General features: G+C 38.6%; 1 protein-coding gene across 1 annotated transcript in view; it reads right to left on the bottom strand.

Moving 5' to 3' along the window:
- Window positions 1-271: 271 nt before the first annotated feature.
- Window positions 272-20,855, bottom strand: part of HCN1 (hyperpolarization activated cyclic nucleotide gated potassium channel 1) — a 191,973-nt gene continuing 171,389 nt past the window's right edge. The window contains exons 6-8 of the mRNA XM_086869956.1: window positions 19,364-19,604; window positions 2,842-3,006; window positions 272-1,206 (exon numbers count right to left, since the gene is read on the bottom strand). Of these exons, the coding sequence (XP_086726082.1) occupies window positions 371-1,206; window positions 2,842-3,006; window positions 19,364-19,604 (1,242 nt within the window). The 3' untranslated portion in view covers window positions 272-370. The remainder of the gene's footprint in view (window positions 1,207-2,841; window positions 3,007-19,363; window positions 19,605-20,855) is intronic.

The following is a 20,855-nucleotide window of genomic DNA, read 5'->3' as shown; positions in this document are numbered from 1 at the left end:
TGTTTGAAGTTTGTAGGTGTGTTGACAATTTCCCCATGAAAACAGCCAATCTCATAAACAGAGAAATCTGTTTGGCTGATTATAATGTCAACACATCAAAAATAAGTAACATTAGCGCTAAATTTAATCTTCTGTAATGGTTGCAAAAAGGAAGACATGAACTCAAACAAGCTTTTTAATTGCTTATATATATATATATATATATTCAGATATATATATATATAAAACCTTTACATTCGTTACATAGGGCAAAGCTGTCTAAATTATTTTTCTCATAGTAGACTGCTGGGGCACGTTAGGAAACAGGCTAAAACAGTTCGGGGGATGGTGCTCGGTTTGTTGCCAGTCTGTTGCTCACAGTCACCGGGGATCATAAGTTTGAGGCGAACCGCGGTTTGTCTCCCTCGGGCTCTGTGCTTAAGACTGTGGAAGAATCCCTTTGCAGCGGCGCCGCGGGCGGCGCGGCCCCGCGGTTCGGGGGGATGGCTCCCGAGGACATCTGCCGGAACAGCGAGACCCGCTGGGGCACGGAGGCCCGGCCGGCCGGGGGCACGCCGGGGCCCGGGGCGGGCTGCGGGAGGGACGCGAGGGACTCCCCCACGGTGGGGTGAGGCCTGGCGATCAGGGTGGAGATCTCGTGGGGCAGGGAGGGCTGCGAGGCGGAGAGCGGCCGCACCTCCCGCGTCAGGTTGGTGTTGTGGAGGGCCTGGGTGCTCTTGTGCACCTCGTTCTTCTGCGCGGCTCCCGGCGGCTGCTGCGCCGCCTGCGGCTGCGGCTGCTGCTGCTGCTGCTGCTGCTGCTGCTGCATGAGGGAGAGCTGCGAGGCGGTCGGAGAGGCGTACTGGAAAGTTCGGCCGGCCAGCGGGCTCTGTACCGGCGGGCTGCAGACGGCCGTGGTGTAGGAGCAGGGCGACAGGATGACAGCCTGCTGGGGCGGCTGCGTGCTGGGCGAGGGCGAGTGCAGGTTGGTGTGCGAGAGGCTGCTGCTGGTGTACACGGGAGGGGACTGCGTCCTGCCGCGGGACGACGAGCCCGAGGTGCTGGAGTTGAGGGCTGGCATCTGCTGCAGGCTCACCGGGGCGATGGTCTGCACCATCTCCCTGTCGTGCTTCACGATCTGCTTCAAGATCTCGTTCTCTTGGTTGTTGAAAACGCCGGTGTTGAGGTCCTTCTGGAACTTCTGCAGCAGGATCGAGTTCTTCTTACCTTCACAGAGAGGGAGAAGAGTTAGTGAGCCCGAGGCGCCGGGGCAGAGCCCCTCTCTGGCTTCGTGTTTCAGCACCCATCGCTGAGGAGTGTCTGCTGTAAAAGCCTCGGCAGGCCCCGGGGGCCTGAGCGGGCACGGCTCGGCCGGCAGCCCACGGCAGGAGGGGCCTGTGCCGCGCTGGCACGGCCGCAGCTCCCCACAGCCCTCTCCCACAGGCCTTCCAGCACCGCCGCACTCCGACACGCCTGACCTTTCTCTGCCTCTTCACCTGCAGTTTACTGTTATTACTACAATTACATGTAAGAACTGTAATTTCCTGAGCTACTGTCAGAAAAAGTCATCGTGCTCTGCATCTGCATCATCTTTCTCATTGCAAAACTGGCTGAATTTCCGCTAAACAGTTACATAAAAGTACACCTGCCATTTAGTATGTTTCTGGGAACTAGTTACTAGGCATCAGCAACCAGTGCTTTTAAGTGTTTGTGAACTAATATGAACTCATGGATAATGTGACACCTGCCTCCACAGTGAAGACTGCTGTACACTGTGACCTGATGTCTGCTTGATGGCTCACAGTGTCTGTAAGATGTAGACGCTATTCTGTCTGAGTCATCAGATGCTCAGGAACACAATAGCACTCAACTGCTCTTTTTTTGTTGGTTTTGGGCTTTTTTCCCATAAAACACTGCACTTCAGATGGGATTGCTGCTCCAAGAACAGGAGGTTTACTGCTAATAGTTTTCAAGCACATATTACTTAGAGTTGGACTGCATTTCCAGAGAATCTTGCGAGACAAATTGTATGGGTTTTACGCATTGAGTTGATATGGAGAAATCCACACTGAATTCTTGAATTTTTGTTGAGGAAGCACCACCAAACAGGAGAAGTTTGCTGTTGCTTTTTGGTTTTTTTACAGCTGTGTTTTAAAATCAGTGTCAGTAATGACAATCAGAGTACAGTTCTTCTGATTGGAAACTTTATGCTTTGCCTAGTATGTCCTGTTGGGAGGTCCCAAATACTGGAACAGCAAGTTTACACCTATTGTTTTGATAATCTGCCATACCCTTCTGCCTTCCACTTGCATATTACTGGATTGCTTTTCTGATTGCAGGCAGATCTGAGCGGTGCCAGTGTGCAGCCATCAAGGCTAGCAGTGCCCATGTTGTGAGGAAAATGAGAGCCCTGCTGCAAAGGATTAATTCACTTCAACAAACAACGGGTTTGTGAGTGCTGAGAGGCTTCAGCTCTTCCCAGCATTATAGATGTCATCTCTAAGCAATTTATTTAAGAAAATGTCATCTACTGCTCATGACACAGCATAAATCCTATCAAGTGCTGAAGGCAGCAAAAGAAATCTACAGGATTAATAAATAATACTAGTGATAATTAAAGTATGAAAAATAATCCTCAGAGGAGTACAAGAGCTTTCTAAAACTCGGTGGTTTTTATTATTTAAAAGTGAGACTGCAAAATTCTTGCCTGCACACATGTGTTATTTATAGATCAAGAAAACATTTACTGCGGCATAACAGAAGAAAACTTTTAAAGAGGGGTATTTTATCATGCAGCTCAAAGGAAAGAAAATGCAGAAGGATTTTAAGAATTAATCATATGCAACAAAATGAAATATATACCTATCCTGTCAAGTCTATCAATTGCCACTGTTTCAAAGGCTCTTCTCATCATGGGGTATTCTTCCAGGACCTCGTTGAAGTTGTCCACTGAGAGGGAGTACAGGCGACAGTACGTGTCTGCTCGTACACTGGCAGTTCGACGGCCCTTGGTCAAAAGGCAGATCTCTGGGGAGAGAAAAATTCAGCACACACTGAAAACAGAAGTTACTGAACCCTTTGAAACTTTAAAGTTAGGAACTGACTCCGTGCTAACAAGTAATAATTTAGTACTCAGCAGCAATTTTTCTATTTGTTTACATAAGGTTGCCGGGACAATTCTGAAGGTATTTTATTCTATTTTTGGTACTCTGAAAAAATAATTTATGTCCTTTAAGAGCCCTGCCTATAGGTTTTCTCCATATGAACTCTATCAAGGCTTTTTAAAATAGTGCTTCAAGTTCTAAGAAATGATCCATCAGCTGTCAAACACAGCTTGATGACTTTGATTAACCCAAGTGCTGAATTAACCCAAGTGATTCTATTGATTTTCTTTTAAATATACAGCTGCCATAGAGGACCAATCCCTTTAACCATTCACCAGATTTATAAAACTAATGCAATACATGATATAATGATGTAATAATACTTGAATATAAGAGCTGTTCTGAGAAAAAACTTGCAACATGAACATGCCTTCTGTTTCCTTGGTGTTTATGTCCTAGTACTTTGGGAGAGAAAACTTAAAATTTTTATCTTTATTCTCATTAGATTAAAAAATGGAGTTCATATGATTAGTCTAGTAGCCTTTCTCTGCAAGTGCCTGCAACTGGAACAGTGGAAACTGTTATTCTGGATCAGTGGAAACTTAAGCCACATGCAGAGTCTGAAGAAAAAGCCCCAAACTTTCGACTTCTAATTCTCCAACCCAGAGTATTAGGGTAACTCATAGAGTCCAATGTCAGTGTCTGAGGCTTGCAACAGCAAAACATTTGGGGTAAAGTATTTATGTATTTAGAATAAAATACAGAAAATTAGAAAGTCATTTGCAAAAAGTAGTGTTTGAGTTCATCCCATTTTCAAACCGGGGACTATGAACACACTTAGAAATACCAAGAATTCTTTAGCACATTCAGGGTAGAGAGAGATAAGTTTTTCTACTCAGTTCTAGCAGTCAAAGCTGCGAGTTCATAGCTTGTATTTAAATGCAAAAGTCTCCTATCTTGCTGTTTGTCCATTATATGCTCAATTTCAATCTAACTGCCATTTTCAAGTGTGTAAAACCAAATAATAAATAATTCTGTGAAAGACTTCAATTCTATGAAGTACCAACCTAGTCCTTGGTTTGGGGGTTTTTCACTCTATGTCTTCAATAAATATATATTTTATTAATCTAGAATATGAAGAACCTTTGTTTTATTTTTTGTCTCATACTTCTTGTGGAGGAATTTTCACATGCTACCTAACCTGAAGGCATAGGGGATAAGATACTTAAATTACAGTGACTAAATCAAAGTAAATTAACATTGGACCAATACTAGCACAGAATGTACTTAAACCCCAACAACTTTGGGAAGCATTTATAGAGACTACTGGGAGAGTAAAGAATTTGTAGAGAATACTGGTAAGAGACTTGACCTGAAGTCCCTTACAAAACTTGATGCCCATGAAATAGTGACAGTTTACTGTAAGGAACCAGCCAGGTATAGCAGAAGTCAGTCCTTTCCTTTTCTTACTCTTAGCTTAGCCTGACCTCTTCTCCTTAGATTGAACCCACTGCATTTTAGTTACAAAAGAAGGACATTTTGCCCAAGGGGAGCAGTTAAATGCAGTCAATACCTGTTCCATTTCCTAAGATATTCTTTAGGTCTCACAAAGAATAAAGTTTTACAATACATGGTTGAATTCAGAGAAAACTGTCTGGAAAGTCTGTGTGGCTAATGATCACCTCTTGATTTTCAGCTATCTTCAATTAAAATTACTGCAAATGACACATTAGGTGTCTTCTGCTACTCTCAGAAAATACTTGAGTTTAAAAAGCATAAAATTTTCCCCCTCCCAAAAAAGTGTCTCCTAAATCCCCATTATTCTGAAGAGTGCAGAAAAAATTAGAGAAAGTATGGTTTTTATCAATAATAATCTTGACCATTGTACTGTAGATTATGTCAGAAGGATGGGAAGAAACCATAAGAGATAATGTTGGGTTTCATCACTGGACAATGGGACTGTAGAATTCATGGATACTACTGTAACAGATAGAACTACTTTTTTTCTTCTTCTTTCATCTTCTATTATTTTTTGTCAAGTAAGGTGAAGGAAGAAATCAATGAAAACTGTGATGTGCAGACTCTGTCAACCCACAACTTCTGGTTGAAGAATATATGTCTGGAAGGCTTTTACTATCTGTAATCGTACTAGTTAGATAATACAATAAACAGTGGGTCAGAAAAGATATGACAAATGTCCCAGTGTCCAGAAACTGGTCAGGGAGTGCTGCTGTGGAGGCTGCCTGCTCAATAAGCAAGGACAGCTTTGTGTTCTCAACTCCAGTTGAATAGTCTTATTCAAAAGATGAACTACAGTTTTCTTATAGGAAAAATACTGTGAATGAATACCCACATACTGCATTTCCAGTGGTGTTTCTTGACTACTGAAAAGAATAGTATTATAGTCACTGACTTATCATCTATATTGCCTTGTTATATGTACCAATAACATCATTTGTAGTCTGTTCATAAGACTAAAGCGTTTGCTAATTGTATGTGTTAATCTGTCAGCTATTTGTTTGGACAGACCCTCAAGCATAATAAGAAATAATATATGAAATCTTCCTTGCCTGAACCAGAGAGCAAGAATACTGAAATGTGTTCTCATTAAACACTTGTGTTCATTTAAATAAGCCAAAGTGTTTGTTTTTCATGAAAAGAATAAAGCAATGAAAATAGCCATGACATGTTTAAAATGAGCCTTAGTGGCATCAAGTACAGCAGGTGCCCTTAAAAATTACAGTCTCCTTGATGTTCAATTGATTTAAATAGACTAGGAAATACAATAATAACACAGGTGTGTGTAGTGAAACACAAAAGGCATAGAGTATTTTTATACAGTTTGGACAGACAAAGTTCTCTATTAGCATAAAAATATCGGCAGCATATTACTAATATTACCATGTACATTTGGCATAATGCATTGCCTTCATGCTGACACTTTCAGTGCGTCAAATACTACTGTCTTTCCAAACAAAAGAATGTCTTCAATTCCAATTAAAAATTATATATTAGGCTACAATGAACCTGTAATTCAATTCTGAATGCAAATTTTACTTTAATTATTTAATCTCCATGGACAACTGTTACCTAGAACATTGTGAAACAAATGTCAATCACTGCCCTAATGGAAAGTGACTGTTTGAAAGCACTGAATGATGATAAAAACATTCATTTGTTCTTACAGTCCATGTTTAATGCAAATGTAATGAAGTCATTTGTGAAAATCATAATTTGTGGTCTGCTAGGATCAGGTCTTTCCCACATTAAAATACAGCCCTCAAAAGAATATGGAAATGGGCTCAAATACAGTGTACTTTCTTCTGTGAAGATTCTTAACTAAAGCAAGCAATGATAAAAGAGAAGCTACCTTTTCTGAAAGTTATAATAATCAAAGCCAATCACCAGCATACCAGTTGTACACATATGTGGGATGTGGCTGAGTGAAGGTGTTGTTAGTGCTGTGTTAACAGTTGGACTCAATGATCTGAAGGTCTTTTCAATCTATGATTCTATGGCAGGATTTCAGCACAAGCTGGATCAGGTTCAATTTTTGGAACACCATGAATTTCTAAAGGAGCTTGCCAATATTGGTTTCTCATAAAACAGGGAATGCATAGGTTGTATTTTATTATTGCATTAATGTGACAGAACATTCTGCATAGGAAATTTTGCATATCTGAAAGACAGCAATAAGGAAGGCTGACTTCAGGATGAGTGAGGTAATCTGAATGAGGTAAGATGAGTGACATAGCCCACAGGAAAAATTTTAAAGAACAGGATTAGTAGGCCTTTTGTAAGGATCAAGTTTTGATCCCAACTGAGACCAGGTTCATTGTTCTTATGGACTGTACTGATATGCCACTGCAGTTGATAATTTTTCCCCTTCCCTGTTTTTACATGATGCCTAAATAGTTTTTTCATTGAGAAAATAAGTGCTGTTTATGGATGTGGAGGAGATTAATCACAAGGATATATGACGTTGATCTCTTCTTTAGTCTTTGCTGGATGGGTATGTATGTACGTGCCATCCTAGCAATAACTTCTGGTTTCCATTTTATACAGAAAATTTTTATATAGGAAAATTCCTTTGTTACTCTGAGAAGCAGTACAGTTTATGTGACAGTGTATACATCATCTGTTCATTTTACATAAAAATTATATTCCAGATGTAATTACTCAACCTTATATGTCACATTAACATTTGACTAGAGATTAAAATCTGCAGAAATTAGAATATCAATATAAGGTTACCTTGCAGACAAAATGTGCCCACCAACAATAAACTGTGTTGCTAAAGGTAAGTTTTGAGTCCAGTGGTTAGCAAGTTCACTGAAGAACACCAAACCAGTCCTGTCTCCATGGACCATATTTCTTAGTTTAGAATGTTACATTGTATAAACAGAAAATTCATACAATGAATGAATTATATGTGCATCTTGGTCTTGCAAGGACACGAGTTCACTTTACTAGGTGCAGAAATTAAATTTGTGTAGTAATGAATTAATGAATTCAACAGTATTTTAGCTATATAGTGTCTATATTAAATGCAATTAGGAACAACTAGCAGGTTTTATACATTTCTGTCCCCTTCAAAAGCTGTGTGATTTCCCATCATCTGTCAGATTAAACATTACAGGATCTAGTGAGATGTCCTTCCAGCTGAGGACAGCTGAGGACTACTGGTTCAGTTCCTCAACAGGAAACTTCTTGTGGGCACATAAGTTGCTGTGCACGTTGTCAGCTGTTTGGGTTTGATTACTTCCAGCAGCAGAGGAAAGATGGAAAATCAAAGCTATTCAAAAGCTTGGGTCTGTCAGTATAACAGACTGTTTTTTGAAAACAGAATGTTTTTTGAGAACAGGACAGTGGATTAGAATATTGTTTATTTTATAGAGAGCAATGAGCTACTAAATTACCATAGACAAAACTTCAATGTCCAAGTGCTCTTTCCATCCACCCATCTTGTATGACTTCAGAGTAAGCCTCCCAGAACCACTATGTTAAGCTATTCTTATTTTCTAATAGCTCTTCATAACACCAACTTCTTGGCATCTACAAAGATTGATAGTTCTTAACTTCTTTCAAGCAACTGAAGTTGCCCACTGAGAAGAAACTGGCTAATGGGCATCTTCTTGGTGTGGCAGTCACAGCAAGGAACATTCCGCATGGGGCACTGTTCACAGCTTTACAGCTCGTAATGTGAGTATGGTTGGGCCCTTTTGGAAAGGACCATAGAAACTTCAAGCAATTAAAAAAAAATAAATCAGTAAGCTTCTAGGCATCCCATTCTTTCAGAAACTGATTTTTCAGTTCCATGTTGACTTAAGCATCTCCAATACAGAAAACAGGGAGAAGCTGTTTCATATGAGAACATGTTACTTTAAAATAAGAATCTGCAAATCTGATTCATTTTTTCTTTATTAAACGCTGGAAAACATGAAATGCATTTACCTATATTTTTTCCTCATTTTTAATGTGTTCTTTTTATCTTTCAGCATATTGTTGCTAGTGTACACAATGGTAAACCCAGACATAGGCTGCTTTTATTTATATTTACTTAAATAACTACCACCAGGCTTTACAATTACTCAGAATGTAGTTTGATACAATTAAATGAACTTCAGTTATCTGTGTTCTAAAAAAATTGGGTCCTACATTTAAGAAATACTAAAAGATAGTCACTGCTCAAGAGGAACATTTCTGGAGCAAGGGAGAGAATTTAAGGAGAAAGGAAAATGGAGATAACTCCTGCCTTTTACAGCCAGATCTGTAATCTGGACTGCCCAAGAGGAAGCTATGCAAAAACTGCAGCTGTTGCCACCATGTTTACACTAAATATGGAATTGCAGAGAAGTTAGTTTGAGTTAGCACATACTGCCTACATGACCTCTTCCTTTAAAATATGAGAGCAATAATTGTCTGCTGAGTTGCTTTCAAATATCTGGGTTCATCAGTTGGGGAGATGGTTTATAAAGCAGCCTGTATACATTACCGAGTAGTTCTTGTTTTGAAGAGGGACTAAAAATGGCTGATTAGAATTAAAAGCAACTTCTGTAATATCCCATCGCTAGTCTTTTATCACTTTTTAAACTATTTACCTGAACCTGTTTCAAATATATCTATTTGTAATTTGTGATAGCTGTTGCCCTTATTAGTCATCCTATTAAAAATCCAACTGAACAAATAACATAAAAAACCCCAAAACCTCCCAAACAAAAACCACATAGGTTAGTTTAGCTGACATTTTTATTGCCTGTTTGTAGTAATTTGAACTTCCTGTCTCTGAAGACTGACACCTGAGCTCTCTGTATGTTCATTGTTTAATTTATGGTATTTTATTTAATTTAATGTTACAATAGCAAAAGAGGTAGCAAAAATTTACTTGGGGAAAAATTATTCATTTGAAAAGAACTGCCTACATTTAATTGACTCAAACTTTGAAAGAATTTATAGACAAAAACTTATTTAAAAAAAAAATAAATATTTATTTAGTGTTTGCCAACAACCCTTACAGTATGTTTCTTTCTTTACCTATCTCCAAATGCCACTTATCTAAAAGAAAACGGTTTCCCATTTTAATAAAAAGTGGCAAATTATCTGAGCAAGGACGCTATATTTTCATCCTGACCTCTCTTTGCTTTTTTCCATGTGCAGGTACTGAAAATAGCTGAGGCCAGCCAAGTTTTCATGACTAGAGCAGACAAAAGCCAGTAACAGAAACACAGAATCACTGAGGTTGGAAAAGACCTCAGAGATCAAATCTGACCTTTAACTGAACACCACCCTTTCCGCCAGACTGTGGCACTGAGTGCCACATTTACACTTATGAACATTTCTTACATCCTCACTATTTTCCAGTGTTCAATCAAATTCTTCTAAGAAATCTCTGTAAGACAGAACAGAAGCTTAAGATAATTCTATAAAATAGAAATAAAAGTGCATATTTTATCATTAATGATATTTATAACACAGCATCCATATGTTTTTCTTCTAATTTATTAAAGTGTTCTTTCTATAAAGAGCAATTAAGATAATCTATTTATTATCTTGTAAAAGCACACAGCTTTACTGATAATAATTTCATATGCCTTAAAACAATAATAATTAAGCTTAGAATCTAAAATAATATTCATAAGTTTTTTTGTACTCATTGTGTCAAAGGCTGAAAGTGATTTTATGTAATTCATTTACTCCTGCTTTTACTCACATGGATGCATATTGCCTATTGAAAAAAGCCACTTAGTTCTTTATGTGTTCAGTGGTATGCTCTTATAATTTTGAGTTTAGCAAGCAATAAGTTACAAATTAAACTATTCAACTTGAATTAAAGTTGGCTATAAAAATACTGTACTTCTTTCCATTAAATTATTAAAAAAATTATCAGAGACTGTCTGAATTAAATATTTAGATTAAATATTTAATCTAAACTCAAATATTTAGTTAAAGTTCTACTGTGTGAAATTGAAGATGCTTGGAAAATCTTCTTCTGCCTTATCTATATTGACCATATTTGATTTCCAAGGCATGCAATGTGGTATTTTGTATCTCGCTAGTTATATAAAGTTTAAATTAATAAAGTATACTGTTAATGTATTAACAGAATTAGAATTATAATTTATTTATGCTTTTAGATTGCAAGACTATTACTTGTGTTATTATGAATACTGTTAAATTTACATTTATGTTTGCTAACTAAACTCCTAAACCCAAATCAACTTTACCTTTTAGCATAAAAGGAGTAAGTTATTTCATTCTATCTTCCTAAAAATTCTCTTGCCCTTTTAAAAAATGACTGGATTTGAATACCAAGAAGTCCTTCTAATTATTATTTTCCTTATAAAATACGGTGTGAAAAGAACAACACACCTAGTTCTTGTCAACAAAAAATTATGCAATATTATGAGGACTATTGCATATTATGTAGCCTCAAAATGGCAGATTAGTCTGTGCCAAAAAGACATTTAACTTTTAGGCCCTCTTGCAGACAATATTTTTAGAAAAATGTTCTATACTGTTCAGCTGAAAAATGTTTTACAAACGAGTTGGCATGGAGATGTGGAGATCCTGCTCCCTTAAAGTCTTTAATTATGTCCCTGCCATTAAGAATACGAATAATCACACCTCAGTGGGGCTACTTATAATTAACTGGATTATAGAATGAATATTGGAAGACTTAATCCACCACTACGTTGAATAAGGAATATCCATATGCAGTATTTTTACAAAATGTAAAATTATATATCATATCATAGTGTCCATATGTAAAGTACTTCAACAGAGTTTTTTCTATTTATAATCAGTATTATACTGCAAATCTTTTAAAGTATTCTATCAAAAGGAAGCACCTAGAGTGTAACCAGAAAAAAATAAGTGGCAAAATATAATCCAAAGTGACTCAACATTTCCCATGGTATTGTTTTCCACTGCACTGGTCTAAAATATACTGACAGTTCCTGTTCTGAAAGGGGGAAAAGCTCCATAAATAATAGGTAGGTCAAAGAAGTTCTATCTAATTGGCTTTCTACAAGCTGAACCAAATGCAAGATAGAGTTTATTAGAATTTCAAGTGCAGAAGGGTAAATGTTAAAACTGCATTAAATAATTTAAGCAAAATAAAACATTTAAAATTTAAAGTATTCCTTGAACTACATGTTACAAAAAATAAACCAAAAAAGAAAAGATGCTATAATATGTCTCTGGGACATTGTCTGGGAAGATGGCAATGAGAATCTGGTTTCTAGATAGATTTGCTAGATGAATGATGACATGAAGCACAGATAGTGATATCTGCCTTTGAGTAAGTAAAATAAAACATGTATTTGTCTCTTACTACAATGCGATAGGCCAGTCTAGTTTCATATCCACACACAGTAACTCTCATATATATACATCATATTTTTTTAAAAAAAATCTCATTCATTTCTTCATGTTCAACATAACTGGAAGTTTACAGAAAATAAAATTAGCAGTATGAGTTTTAGTCTAAAAACTGATTTATCTACTGACTCCAAGTGGTATGATACCATTGGGATTTTCAGTGGGGGAAGAAACAGTGGGGAGCAGGATCTGAAATTGGGCAGCAGGAATTAATGCAGAATTACCTACTGGAATTAGGAAACTCCTTCAACTCACAAGACCTCCATGGGCACCAGACCTAATTAATAAAAATATATCTGCACTTCCTAAACACTAAGTTTGGATTTCCTTAGCAATATTGAAAGTCCTTCAGCTCTAACACAGTGTCTGTTGAAAACATAAAAAAAAGGGGTTAAATTTCCCGGAACATATGTCTGGGCTGCTGCATGAAGGAAAGCCTGTGTAAACACAGGTGGGAAAACAGATGGAGCAAGGAAAAGATAGCAGGGAGACCAGTCTTATCTTGTGTCCTTTGTGATTGAGAGGAATTTTGCCAGTGACTACAGAAAAGAGCAGGATGAGACCACAGTGAACAATCAGGCCTCTGTCCACCAGTGAGAAAGCAAATGAAGTAACAGCAGAGTCCTGAACGTGTTCCCAGAAATCCTCCTTTGAGTAAGCTGTGCTGAGCCTTACTGGTTGGGCAGTGTGGGATTTATTCCTTTCTTCTCCTCTCTGTAGGCATGTCAGCCCCGCTGTAAGACACCAGCTCACGGAGGCAGCTCAGCAAGTGCTTACCAGAACCAGAACTACCTGTCCTGTTCTGTCTGTCTGTACCTGTCTGTCCTGAGTGTCTCCTCTGATTCCACAGGGCTGGCAGCTAGAGGGGCACAGGACCTCATGAAACCACTCCAGCTCATCAAAGTCCTCTGCAATAGCTTTGGGGCAGCTTGAAACTTTTATGTTTGCAGGGGTAACAATCTCAGGCAAATTATCAATGGTTAAAAGCTGCTTTTCCACTTTGTTCTCCAAGCACGAGCCTGCTGTACGTAGCTGAGTGCATGGGAACACCATCTGACTGAGTCTGGAGTGAGGGGTATGCAGAGAGGTGAAGGGTCACAAGGTATCAGGGAGCAAAAAGGCCTTTCCAGAAGGGAAGGAGAAGTTGCAGGGCCTGATCTTACTGGGATGACTGAAGTAGTCCTAAGACACACACATCTTTTTAAGGAGATAATTGGAAAAGATTTATTTTATTAAAGTAAACATTTCTTTAGTCTATTACACTGCTGCATGTTTGATGTGATTAATTATTAGAGTTTTTTTATTACCAACTTATATAATATTATTATGGAGTGATTCTGAAACAATTTACCACAGCAAAAATCAGAATATTTGCACAGCAGTGGTAGTACATCAGTTTCTATCAATATGTATTGGTATAGGTAAATTAGGTATTAGGTTCTTTAGATACATTAGTAATTCTGCTCTGTAAAGCCCTGATCAACTAACCTCTTCTACAAGCAAAAGACTCATATCCTTGTGCTTCATCTCTAAAGATGTCAAAATCTTCACATTTTGCCAATTTTGTATGTACAGTGAAGAATTAATACACAGTCTGTTCAGCAGTTCTTCCTGTTACAAGAAGAGCAATTTCTAATCAAATCACTTGGTACTGAGAGGAAAATGTTCAATAGGATTGAAACCTGGCAATTTCCCTCCTACCATTTATTACTGGGATTATATCATAAATGAGTTTGAACTACCAATATATCAAAGAGAAAGACAAATATTCAGAGACAGAGAAAGCAGGAATGGGGAAGCTGTCATTATCCACTGCTGTGTACTTTGTATTCTCAGCATTGTAAACTGTAGCTATTCAGGAGCCGGGACAAAATGACAAAAACCATTTCATAATCACAGCATCCTCAAAATACAATTGCTTACATTTTTCACCTGCCTCCTGATTCTTATTCTCCATCCCAGGAAGCTGAGTTCAGGTGTGTCAATCTGAAGCTTTCAATTCAGTTTAACTTTAAACACATGTGCAGTCAGGTTTTCCAGCTCTCTATCCCCAAGGGATAGTAGCACCTTCCTATTCTTTTCCAGCTTTCTGGAGGTTGTTCAGATCCGTGCTTGCTGCTTGTGTTTTCCTCCCTTTCCCAAAAGTCTCATTGGGATGTTCCCCTGCACTGTCAGCTGCTGCATCTCCCATTTATTTGCACCATGCTCAACCTGGCTCCCACCCACAGAGTCCCCTCTCTACATCTATCTTGCTCCCACACTCTTCCTGACAGTTTTTCCTATGTGTTAACACAGTCCACACCATCCTTTCATTCTTTCCTGACCTTCATTCACATGTCACTAGCCCTACAGAAGCAGCTATAAGGAGATCATGATTTCTTGGATAAAGAGTTGGTTGTATGGTCACATCCAGAGGGTACTAGTCAATGGCTCAGAGTCCTGATGGAAATCAATGACAAGTGGTGTCCCTCAGGGATCTGTACTGGGACCAGTCTTATGTAGAGTCTTCATTAATGAAATAAATGAAGGAATCCAGTGCACCCTCTGCAAATTTGCTGATGAATCCAAACTTAGCAGTGTGGTTGCCACTCCTGAAGGATGGGATGCCATCCAGAGGGACCTGGACAAGCTCAAGAAGTAACCCATGGGAATCTCATGAAGTTTAACAAGGCCAAGTGCTGGTGCTGCACCTTGGGACACTCCTGGTGTCAGCACAGGCTGGGCATGAACAGACACAGAGCAGCCCTGCCCAGAAGGACCTGGGGGTGCTGTGGGTGAGAGGCTGGACATGCCCTGGCCATGGCACTCACAGCCCAGAGAGCCAAACTGTCCTGGGCTGCATCCAGAGCCCCGTGGGCAGCAGGGGAGGGAGGGGATTCTGCCCCTCTGCTCTGCTGAGACCCAGCTAGAGCACTGCATCCAGAGCTGGGCTCTTCAAGAAAGGAAGGACTTGGACCTATTGGAACAAATCCAGAGGATGCCAAGATGATCAGAAGGCTGGAGCACCTCTTCTATAAAGCAAGGCTGAGAGAACTGTTTTTTTCAGCCTGGAAAAGAGAAGGCTTAGAGGTGACCTAATTGAGATCCTCTGGGGCCTGATCGGAGTCTCCGAGAAAGACAGAGAGAGACTTTTTACAGGAGCATGTGGTGAAAAGACAAGGGGAAATGGCTTCAAACTGAAACAGAATAGATACATTAGATACTTGGAAAAAATACTTTTCAGTGAGAGTGGTAAGGCACTGGCACAGATTACCTAGAGGTTGTGGATGCCCACATCCCTGGAAGTGTTCAAGGATGAGCACTTGGATGGGGCTCTTAGCAAGCTGGTCTAGCGAGAGGTGTCCCTGACCATGGTGGGGGGAGCAGAACTAGATGGTGTTAAACATCCCTTTCAACCCAAGCCATTTTATGTTTCTATGATTCTATGGTAATTTCTATTGAAGGCAACCTTATTCCCTCCCATACAAAAGCTGTCAGTGTGAGAAGTTTCTCTTGTACTTGTAAAAGGAAAAATTGCATCTACTGCTATGTTGATAGTGGCAGCAATGCCATATCTAATAATGGGGAACTAGGAGCAAAATTTCTAATAATGGGGAACTATTATAAAACAGAGTAATAAATGAAGCAGGACATAAAAAAATCCACTGATGTATCAAAACAAATATATATATATATATGTATATTTCAATTAAAAACAAATCCAGTACAAGCCACTATAGAGTATTAAAATCCCATGATTTTTCACTGATAAGTGTGAAAATACATAATTTCACTAATGTAGAAATGACTATATAACTGCACAGTATAGTGAAAATTGGTTTCATGTCTTCCATGTCTAATTCCTGTCCCTTTTATAAAAATTCACATGAGCATACCATGTGAGGACAGGGTTTGTAAGGTGAGGCAGTAAAAAGTTACTGTTCTCTACAAATTCCAGCAAAATGGTAAGAGGATAGTAGTACCAGAAACTGCTTTACAAATTCCTACTACAGCTTGGAGGAGATATGTAGGATGATAATGTCCTTTACCTGAAAAAAACCACACCTATTGGGGTGAAAGTGAGCATCCTACAAACTGCTGGGCTAAGCAATGCTCCGGCACACAAAGTTCAAGAAGATTACATTTATGAACACACATCAAGGTCAAGGGACAGAATGCTCTTCCCACAGAAATACCAAGGAATAAACCAGAAGATCTCTGTGGTTACAGTATTGTATTTACTTCTTCCCTCCCAAAAGAAAACCAGTGAGTGCAGATGAGGAAGGAAGCAGGCAGCAGCCAAGCCCAGATCTTTCCATTGTCACCACTTTTCAAGTCCCTCAAAAATGAACAGAAAGCATACAGCAGAGGAGGTATAGTCTGATTCATCTATTTCACTGGTGGTTATCCAGGCATATTCTTTTTGAGAAGAATTACCAGCCAATTGTAAGGTTTATCTAGTTTCCTATTAAACCAGATCTAAGCCTGTTTTTAATTAAAAACAAAGATCAGGCAGGAGAATTTAAATGTTCAAGACATTTCCTCTTTTTTACTGCAAGTTTTGGTTTGCCAGGCTTTTGTTCTCCCAAGAGTCTCCATTCAAGTCACTCCCAAATACTTGTGATTCTGCTTTGGTTCCTCTTCAGTCTTGGCTTTCACACTAATTGCCAGTTCTCCAACAACTTAAGGGCAATTGTTTTTCACTGGTAAGTTTTTTTTACCCATTTTCTTTTCCCTGATATAATGTTGTTAGCACAGAAGTATTATACATATAAAGAGTTTGGTTTTCCAAATCCCAGGCAGGATGCTGGTGAAACCCTCCACTGTTCTGCAGGTGAGCCTATGAGTCTCTCCAGAGCCAAGGTCCCCAGGTAACTCAGCTCTGGGGCATACCTGACAGACAGAAGTTAGCATCTCTGAGCTGGGACGAGGAACTTTCAAAACATAAGACATTTAAAAATTGAAAAAGGATCTGTTTAGGCACAGCACCCTGTAACTTGTGTGCCCTCTACTTGCTTTTGGGAGCACAGGTGTTGATATATTGTGTCATACCTGAGAGCTATACAGATCTGTTGTTACAAGTAGCATCTTAAACATAGTGTCAGCTTAAGATTTCTCTTGTGTCCATTAAGCAAAAAAGGGATTATTGGTTTTAGGATTTGAATGCAGCCTTGATCTTCCAGTTTATTATTTCATCACTATGCAATATTCCTTGTTTGTCAGGAAGCTTTTACTATTTTCCTTTTTTTTTTTTTTTTTTTTTTTTTTTTTTTGATATACACTTCAGAGAAAGTGGGTGTTCTCCAGAGAGATGAGAATTTTAGAACTGTTTTTTACTTTCTGCTTTGACAATCCAAACCTTTTCAATTCACAGATATCTGATTTGCAGCTTGTTTTCTCTCTTTTCAGCTGCAGTCACAGAATTTTAAAATCAGAATGGTTTGAGTTGTAAGGGACCTTAAGGATCATCTGGTTCCAACGCCCTTGCCATGGTCTGGGATGCCATTCACTAGATCAGGTTGCTCAGGGCCTTATCCAGACTGGCCTCGAACACATCTGTGGATAGGGCATCCAAGCTCCTCTGATCCAGACAGATCTTTCATGTCCCCAGCTGGAAATACACTTCTGGAAATTCACAATATATGGTGTTTTGCTACAAAACACACTGAGCTGAGCCACACCACTTTTGATCTTGGGACATTTCCTATCTCAGGTTCTCTCTCCCTGTGCACTTGTCTTTTTTTCATCCCTCCTCACCCCTCCATGCTACAGCAGCAGCTACTGCCTTCTGTTTGCCCCAGCAGGCTTTGGAGGCATGACAACCCATTTTTCCAACACCTGTCTCATCCCAGCTGCAGTTTGGATGAGCAAAAGTGCTTTGGTATGCAGTGTAGTAAGTTCCTGTAGTGTCTGGCTACTTGCAAGTAGCTTATTTTTTTGTCTTCATTCCTGTTAAGAAGGGTAGCAGTTGAACAGGATGAGCTAAATAGTTGCACTGCAACAACAGCCTGACAGTTATGTAAAATACTTTCATGTGCAATCTCCTCTGATCCTCTGCTGGTTCAGAGGAGTATTATGGCCAGATTCAGCACGCAGGCTCTTGCAAACTCATTTTCATAAACTAGGGCACTACTAAGCATAGAGGAGACCAAGACCAAGGTTGCTCTGTTTCTTCATCCTCAGCATTTACCTTTTCTTTATGCTTAATCTCCTGTCTTCAGCATCTACAGTTTAATCCTGTGGGATAAGCACAAGACCTCTTTACCAAAGTGCTTCTACAAATACTGGTGATACAAATCACCTTGCAGAGGCTACTTCGGAGTGACAAGGTCTTCTGGCCAGATCAGTAGGAGGTGCTTTAGCGTATTGTTCTAAAATGGGATTAGTTAAGTAACTCTATAGCCCAATTGAAACGCTGAGCCCAATTCACTTTTCTTAGCTTCCCCCTGTTGTATACCAACTAAATGGCACTGGTTAGGCTTTCAATTGAGTATCTTCCGAAAGGCTTTCAGGTCAGCTATGTTACCATTCATAGAATCCAACTGCAAATTAAGACAATGACCCCTAAATGTAACTCTCATGGGCAGCAGTGATACACACACAAATATTCAAGCAGCTTCTGAAAAGCAGCCTTTCTGCTGCTTATGGAAGCAGACACCTATTCTAGTGCACAAGGATGATTTACAGTCACAGGGAACAACTATTTTAAATAATCAATTATTATATTTAAGAAAAGCAATTGCTTTCATCAAATTATACATATTCTAATGCCTTCTTCTAAGCAAGTAACTATTTTTCATTAGGATTACCAGATTCATTTAATTAGGATTAAAATGAATGCCTGATTTTTATTAATGTACAACTGTTAAAGAGCTGCCTAGTCAGATAGGAAGTCCAGGTTCTCATAGCATATATTGGAAGGATAAACATTGATGTGTGCTAAAATTCACTGAAAAAGCACTAATAACATCTTGAAATATTAATGAATTACAAAATATCCCATTCATATAATGCTCTTCTATTCATTGCTAATTTTGCAATTCCTACTATGATTTTTACCTTTAGATTTATGACTCAAAAAATTGTATTCTTTTTTAAGGATTAATCCTATAAATTTTACCTTTTAAAAGCTATAACATTACTATGCAAATTACCATATTTTGTTTAAATATTTTCTTGTTAAATAACAGCTATTTTAATTCAAAATAACTTCAAAATTCTGGAAGGTCATTCTGCATTTGTAATATCTGTCCTCACAACAACTGAATGTTTTATTCAGAAATATTTTGTACACTCTTCACAGCATTTTGAATTGTGATGACTTTTAGCTAACTTATTCAGAAATCTCTTTTCGTCTTTTATGTACGTGTTCTGTTCTAGTGCATTCACTCCAGTGCTGTCATTCATTTTTTCCTACTCACCTCCAAAGTAAGAGCCATCTGTCAGCTTCAGCTCCTTGTTGGACTTGGTGATGACACCAGCAACACCATGTTGAATGAAATACATCTTCTTACCCACAGCCCCTTCTCGGATAATATAATCTCCAGGTTGGAACACCTCAAATCTCAGTTTGCTTAGCATGGCAGTCACAAAATTTGGGTCTGCATTAGCAAAAAGAGGCATTGTAGCCACCAGCTTCCGACAGTTGAAGTTGACAATCTCCTAAATGGGAAGGAAACATCATGATATTAATGGTCAACAAATATGTTCAATATGATGAGCATTGAAACAAATATGTTCTGCATTCTTAACAAAGCATTTCTTTATGCTCATATGGGACTTTTCTGTCTCTGTATACTTACTTTATAACATATTTTCATCTGTTTCTAGTGAAGTGATTGAAACAAAAATGCAGTCTGACTTGTATTTCTATTTGTATGTCTAAGGTTAAAGGCTGTCTTCTTCTGAAGAATGATGTTACTTTTCACATTATTTATTATTCCCACTGGCGTTTAAGGGGACAGTGTGGCAGAAAGGTAAAAATTATACCGGTCTTACACTGCTTGAGAACCAGATTGGCTGTTGCAGTAACTATATTAGGTGATGAAATTATGTGAGCCTTATGTTTCCAAAAATTACACCAGTTACATCTTTCTGTTTTGAACATATCCAGTGGTAACATAAATATATATTACAGTTACCTAGTTGAAATCAACAGGAAAATTTCCTGTGCAGTTTCTAATTAATTTTTTAAACATAGAGACATACATTTCTGCTCTTTAAAGAGATGTGTATAATGTAGATATGGAGAAAGTACTACTATTTTCCTAGGGCCTTAAAGATTTCTCCTACCAAGGAGAAACTGCATTCATATTTACAGAGCACACTATAAGCACATCTACATGAAAAGATTAGTACCAAAAAAAGCTGTAAATGTTGTACTCGCTTTAAATAAATAAAAACAAAACAAAACCCTATGAACTATTTATGAAATATTTTCAAGCTCATTCTTGCAGACCTTACATTGTCTTGGGAAATTAACATGGTCAGTTGCCATTACGGATTTAACACTGTATGGAAAAACCGAGACTAATCAGTGTTACACACGGAGAGGGGCTCAGGCAGGCAACATCTACTGAGGTAGCAAACCCAACATGACAGCAAGAGCAAATATAATTGTCTGTATATAAATGCAAACAGAGCAAATGAAAGAAAAATACAGCCAGCAGTCACTTAAATGCTTTGCAAAACTAAATATGCCTTTATTGTCAGTGGAGTACCCTTAGTATTTCTTCCACTAATCTAAGGCTTCAAGACTGATGTAAAGGAGTGCTCTCCTTTTATGGTAGCTCCTTTATCAGTGCTTTCCTTCCCATGTCTGCATTCCTGCTGGAAGTGGCTCTTTCAGCTTCCCATGCATTTGCCAGGCAGACAGCTCTGAGCATGAAGCTCAGATATAATTATGCACGGATC

The sequence above is a fragment of the Cyanistes caeruleus genome, chromosome Z (assembly GCF_971803275.1).
Source record: "Cyanistes caeruleus chromosome Z, bCyaCae1.hap1.1, whole genome shotgun sequence".
Taxonomy (NCBI): Eukaryota; Metazoa; Chordata; class Aves; order Passeriformes; family Paridae; genus Cyanistes; species Cyanistes caeruleus.
The sequence above is the reverse complement of the archived record's forward strand: the minus strand, read 5'-3'. Positions and strand labels throughout refer to the sequence as shown.